At 46.5% G+C, this 6,000-nt stretch overlaps 1 protein-coding gene across 3 annotated transcripts in view; it reads left to right on the forward strand.

The window, feature by feature from the left end:
* Positions 1–5,427, forward strand: part of PNPLA7 (patatin like phospholipase domain containing 7) — a 242,711-nt gene extending 237,284 nt beyond the window's left edge. For all 3 annotated transcript variants that reach the window (XM_067561557.1, XM_067561556.1, XM_067561558.1), the window contains 2 exons: positions 2,992–3,095; positions 4,152–5,427. In XM_067561557.1, the coding sequence (XP_067417658.1) occupies positions 2,992–3,095; positions 4,152–4,232 (185 nt within the window). In that variant the 3' untranslated portion in view covers positions 4,233–5,427. The remainder of the gene's footprint in view (positions 1–2,991; positions 3,096–4,151) is intronic.
* Positions 5,428–6,000: the final 573 nt, after the last annotated feature.

The raw sequence follows: 6,000 nt of genomic DNA on the forward strand, positions 1-6,000 counted from the left end.
ATTTAACTGAAACCCACACCTGCTGTAAGAGGGTTCGGTTTGACATTAGAGATACTGGAATTTGATCCTGCACTGAGCCCATCTGAGTGGACCCGCATTGAAATCAGTCGGGCTCCACACGGGCTGTTTGCACGATACTTATTGCAAGTCTCCGTTACGATGGCAGAGTTCTAGCGCCATCGCAGGAGGGTGTTGGAGATTAGGGCAGAAATGCAAACATCATGGAAACTTAAAACAGACGAGCCAAATGTCACGGGTATTTTGAACCAAGACAGTCTGGGATTACCTAGGCAGCTAATAGGGAGCAGGATTCCACAGCACAGGCCAGCCCTGGGGACCCTCAGTGGACACTGGGGTGTCTGCCCCGACAGCCCCCTGTGGAAAAGGGGGCCACTTGGTTTAAAATGTGGAGAGTCAGGTTGGAGTTGCGGGGGTCAGCTGGGGGGGATCCAGCAACTCCCATGTTCAGAGGTGTTCATCCATCTCACAGTATATGCCCCACACTAGGTATCTACCCAGGAATGGAGGGGGGAATAAAAGTTTCACTTTGTAACTGTTAAGCATCTTGGTGACGCTGGTTTAGCTGCTGCTGTCACATCTGCTCCCATCTCCCTGCCCACTCACAGCAAACCCACCAGCATTTCAGACATCGCAAAAGGATGATTATTTTCACAGTCCCCCCAAAGCAGGCGTGGTGACCTGGTGACGCAAACAGGAATCCAGGAATTGCATGTAGCCAGGGTGTATCTGGCTGATTACTATATATGGCCCCATCGGTGAGCTATTAGTGCAGTTCACAAACATGATTTTGTTTATCCTCAGAGCCTTCCATGCGGTGGCACAGGGTTTTAGAGTGGGGATTTGAGATCCAGAAGGATCCAGTGACTTGTCCAAGGTCGCACAGGAGGGCTGGGGCAGAGCTGGGAACGAAATCCAGCTCTCCTGAGTCCCAGCGGGGCCGTGGCGGTAGGATGCTGGGCCTCCTCTTAGCTGTGATGTGTTCAGGCAAGAAGCAGTAAACAGGAGGCTGGGTGCCAGTGGACAAGGGTAAAGGAGCACATTGGCACCCTTACGAGTCTGCTGAGACGTGTGAGGGCTCGATGAAAGGTGCTTGTGGTTGTTTTGAGTTGTGATTATTGGCAGACTCCCTGCAGGCACTGCGGAAGGAGCAAGTCTAGAGCAGGGCTTTTTGCAAGCTGGATCAATGCCCAACACAGGCAGTGCAGATTTGTGATTTTGCTGCATATGCATCTTGTTCTGATGTTTGAGGAAGAAGATTGGGCATGAGAGCAGGAATAGCTAAAGCCCGTGAGATGATGATGCCATTGCTTTGCTGGTTAATTACCCTGCTGGTTGCAGTCAGGGTACTTTGGTTGCTGTGCCTTTAGAAACTGCCATAGTTCAGAGAGTAGAGCCGCGTGCAGCAGCAGCAGTAGTATTGATTTACAAGGTAGAAGCTGGAAAGTAGCTATGATGGATGTGTGCAGTAATGCAGGTTCAGAGAGTTCACTGAATTTGAGTTCTTAATTAGTTCTGAGTATTTGAGTTCTTAAATAGAATGGTGAATCGCTGTGGGGCAGCATGAAGGAGTCTGAGTCTCTTGCTGTACATGTCTTATGACATGTCTGGAGGTTTCTTTGTGGTTATTTGAAAACGATTAAATCTTCTAAATAAGAGAGTAAGTTTCTAGGACAGAGCATTGTCCAGTGCTTAGAACAGGGGAATGGTCGCTGGGGTTTGTAGATTCTGTTCCATGCTCTGCCATTGGCCCTTCTGGGCCTCAGTTTCCCCATCTATAGCTGGTCAAACACAGGAGATATTAGGGAGACACTCCATGCCTAAGCTCTTCAGGTAATAGAGGTAAGATCACTGACTAAGGAGTGCAAATGGAAGTGCTGGAACAAACTGATAAATTAAAGATTTTCAAATCCCCAGGACCAGATGGTATGTCCAAGAGTTCTGCAAAAGTTTAAGATTGGGACTGAGCTGGTGACAAACATATGCAATCCTTCGGTTAATCCAGAGGCTGTGATTCCAGCTGGTAACTAATGTCTTACCTAACTCCACAGTGCATCAACAAAATAGTGAATATCATTTATTTATTTCAACTTTAAAAAAGCCTTTGGCGAAAGACCCGTCTAAGAAGCTGTTAAGAAAACTTCTGTAAGTTGGTAGTGACGGGAGGGTCAGAGACCGGCTATGAGACCGCAAACAAGGAATGGGAATACAGGGTCAATTTTCAACACTGTAAAAGAGGAACGAAGGTCCCCAAGACTTTGTCCTGCGATTGGCATTGGCCTTTCAAAGGCTGGTGTTGAGAGAGGCACTTCTGAGACTGAATAGGGACAGCACCTTTCATTGTACCTTGACTTGCTCTGACCTCAGTCCATTCCCTAGGTACAGACCTGTCCAGATCCTAATATAGTCCTGCTGGCCAATAAAAATAAGTGACGGGGCTCTCCCAGCTTGATGCTAAAAGTAGTTGTGCAGATCTTCAGAACAAGATTGCCCCTTTTCTTGCATGTTTGCATTAATTAGTGGCATTAATATTTGTGTGCATTAATGAGTGGTGGTAATATTTGTGTGCAGTGATCAGTGGCGGTAATATGTCAACATTTTACATTATCATTAGGCTTGAAAGTGAAGGCCCCATTGAGATGAAGGGACATTTCAAACCTCTTTAACCAGGCAGTTTTTCTGCAGATAGTGGCAGACATTGGTACATCAGTTTACATCCAGTTTTTGAAGGTTATCTCCGCAACCAGGCAGGCTAGAGAATTGATACTTCCAAAATGACAGCTTGATTTGCGGTCCCAGAGAAAAATAACCTGCTCATTGAACTGCCATGTGTTGGCCAAACCTGACTCTCCATCCTGGCTGAGTGCTCTGCGGTTTAGGATGTGGCTAGCAAACATTATAATCCTCCTGCCGTGCCCTCTGTCCCCACTGGTACCAACTAAAACCAATGATTCTCTTTTCCCTCCTATTCAGATGAGTCTGACTATCAGACTGAGTGTGAAGAAGAAATTCTAGACAGCCAGAAGGATGATTACGCTAACTTCCTAAGCAGCCAAGCTGAAGAGGATTCCGACTCCGTAAGAACTCTGCTTTAGAGTGGCTCTGTGTGTCATTGTGCCGGCCTTTAGTCTGCCCCAAGAATGTCAAAGCCAAATATTGTCCTGCAGACAGAGAGCCCCATCTAGGTTGCATGGTGGGATCGCAGTCACGTGAGAAGGTGTGAAAGGGGCAATGGGGCCTGTGTAAGGCTGGTACTGAAAGGAATCTGATGGTCTGTAGTGCACTAATGGTACTGGGTGTGTTCCTAAGCCGTGATCCAGTCCCCTCAGGCAGTCCATGTACAGCAGGTGCTCGCAGAGTAGAATATCTAAGTTACTTGATATCTTAGGTTCCACATGACCCACAACCCTGCAAAGCCAAACCTTCCAGTCTTTAGGGCAGATTGTTGGAAGGAACCAAGTCATAAACAGGAACTTTTGTGTGGCTGAAACTTGTCAGTATCCTTTCAAGGATCCATAATTTAGCAGGGTGTTGACATAAGGCCTTGTGCCTTCCTGTATACGACAGGCAGAATGCATGTCACATGGCCAGAGTTCACAAACCGGCATTTATGTAGTTATAATCCATCTCTAATTTGTGTCGATCATGAAGTTTTTCTGACCTTTCATCTTGGAGCAAAGTGTAAATGGGATATCACAGCTCCACTAAGGTAATGAAAAACTCGACGGTGAATCTACGTCACTGCTCTCTCTCTCACAGGGAGGGCCCTGGCCAGTTGGAAAGAGGTACAAATGCCTGCTAATATTTGGAATTAACAGTTCCTGGGTTGGCGCATTTGGGACCCTACACAAATAAGATACATAGGGAAGGGCGTGAGATGGCTCCAGTGTTTCAGAGTGGGGTGGCAGCAGAGCATAGGGTTATGTCGCAGATTGACATAGATTCATGTTCCTGGTTGTTTTAAAAACTTCCTCAGCCAAACTAATCCTTCTGAGACTGACGTCTGATACTCAGAAGGCTCCTGGGAGGAGGGAGAGAGAAGAGAAGAGTGACTTTGTTTATCTAGAACAGTTTGCTAAATCATTTCGTGTCAGATCTCTCCTGCTGATGAACATGTTTGTTTCCTCCTTCAGGATGAAGATGTACAGATAAGAAAACGCACCAACATCCCCAAACAGGAGAGCCGACCCAGCAGCACAGGGGAGCCCAGCTAATCCCCAGGGGAGCCATCAGGACTCATTTTTATATGGTCACACAACTGTAGTTTCACTGAAAACAGTGACCCTTTTTATTAAGAGATTGCCAGGTTGAGGTGTTGCAGTTTCTCATCCCTCTCAGATCAGAACAGAGGGGCTATTTACCTGTCCTTAGAGGAAATCCACCAGAATTAAGCACACGAAGTGCCAGTGTGCTACCCACATCTCCATGTCCTGTGAGATCTCATGCCATGGAAATCAGAGTTGACTGTGCACCAGGAACCACTGGATCTCTCATTGGATCTGGGTTTGTACGAAGGGGTGTGCTGGGAGTTTTCTGTGGTTGGACGTGTGCTCAAATACTGCATTGGGTTTCTGCCACCCTGGGTTCTGTTTGCTGTTCTGGCCCAGAAGGCTCAAAAGAAAGTTGAAAATTGCAGGAAAATATTTGAGCTGCCACGGCTGCAAAGGGTAAATACATGAGCATTACAGAGGAGCAGGGGTGTTTGTGTTTGTCACAGGAGCCAGGCAGCCACGTTGTTAACTCAACTCTGTATTTATTTTGCAGCTATGTAAGTGGGAGCTGTGATAGTAGGATAAAGGTCTCTGTCTGCATTTCACTTGACAACTTAACAGGAAATCTAAATGCTATGAGTTAATTACTCTGAAGGTTACTCATTCGCTTCAGATACTATATAATCAAGCCATCTGCAGGAGCATGTAATGAGGTGCATTTAGTTGCTATTAGGCAGCTACAGGGTAGCTACGTGGCTGTAGCTTCCTAGTGGAACAAAGTGCTAACTGCTGCAATGAAATGCCTGTACAAGTTTGTCAGCTGATTACAAGATTCTGTCACTGCTCAGTGGGATGTGATAAAATGCTGGTGAGATTATGTTGAGTCCACAAGAGTTCATGTTTTAAAGGCCTTGTTGCAGGCGTGCAAACTTTGCCCAGCTTTTCAGGAGCTCCACAAGGCTGCAGTCATCTAAAACGGAGCAGTCTGGGGTCCCATTCCCAGCCCGGTATGCTCTATCACTGTCCCAGTGGAAGGTGTTTGAACACTGAAGATTTTTGGTAATGCAGCAGTAGCCCAAAGATTATAAATCACTTCTTCTGATATCAGGTGACACTTGCACTTTTGAAGACACCCTCCGTTTATAACCACAGCTGGAGTCCTTTTTACATGTATTTTGAAATAAAATTACAGCAGAGAAATCTATGCATGCTGTTGTCACTTACCAGAAAGGTATGGGAGATGTGGGTAGCTGTGCCATTCCAGTCCACGTCGTCATCCATCCACTCAAGGCCCTGCAACATCTAGAAAGTTTGGACAGCGTCCAGGATTGTCATGGGTCCACTGAGCAAGTTTGCCTTTGAGCTTTGTACAGTCTCTCAAGTAGTTGCATCCCTTCGAGTGCTAGGTCTTAGACCTCATCTTATTGCAAGCGGGGATCCCCATGCCTTCACTACTCCTGAGTCTGGCCCCAGGCTTCAGTACCCCCGTTTCTCACCAGGGTTTCTTTAGCAAGTCCAAAAGAACTTGAACTCCTGTAGGAAATTTTCCCCCTTTGGGAGCGAAGCAGCCAGCAGACATTTGCAGTGACACAGGACAGCCTTTTCAAAGCAAGACCGCTTTTATTAGTCAACTGGAGTTCATAGGTTAGAATGGAAAAGCAGAGCATATGTGCATGTCCATTCTGGTATAGGGTGACCAGATAGGAAGTGTAAAAAATCAGGACGGGGTGGGGGTAATAGGTACCTATATAAAACAAAGCCTCGAATATTG

Source organism: Emydura macquarii, unplaced genomic scaffold (genome assembly GCF_026122565.2).
Source record: "Emydura macquarii macquarii isolate MOO-44397 ecotype Brisbane River unplaced genomic scaffold, CSIRO-AGI_Emac_v2 contig_2417, whole genome shotgun sequence".
In the NCBI taxonomy this organism is placed as follows: domain Eukaryota; kingdom Metazoa; phylum Chordata; order Testudines; family Chelidae; genus Emydura; species Emydura macquarii.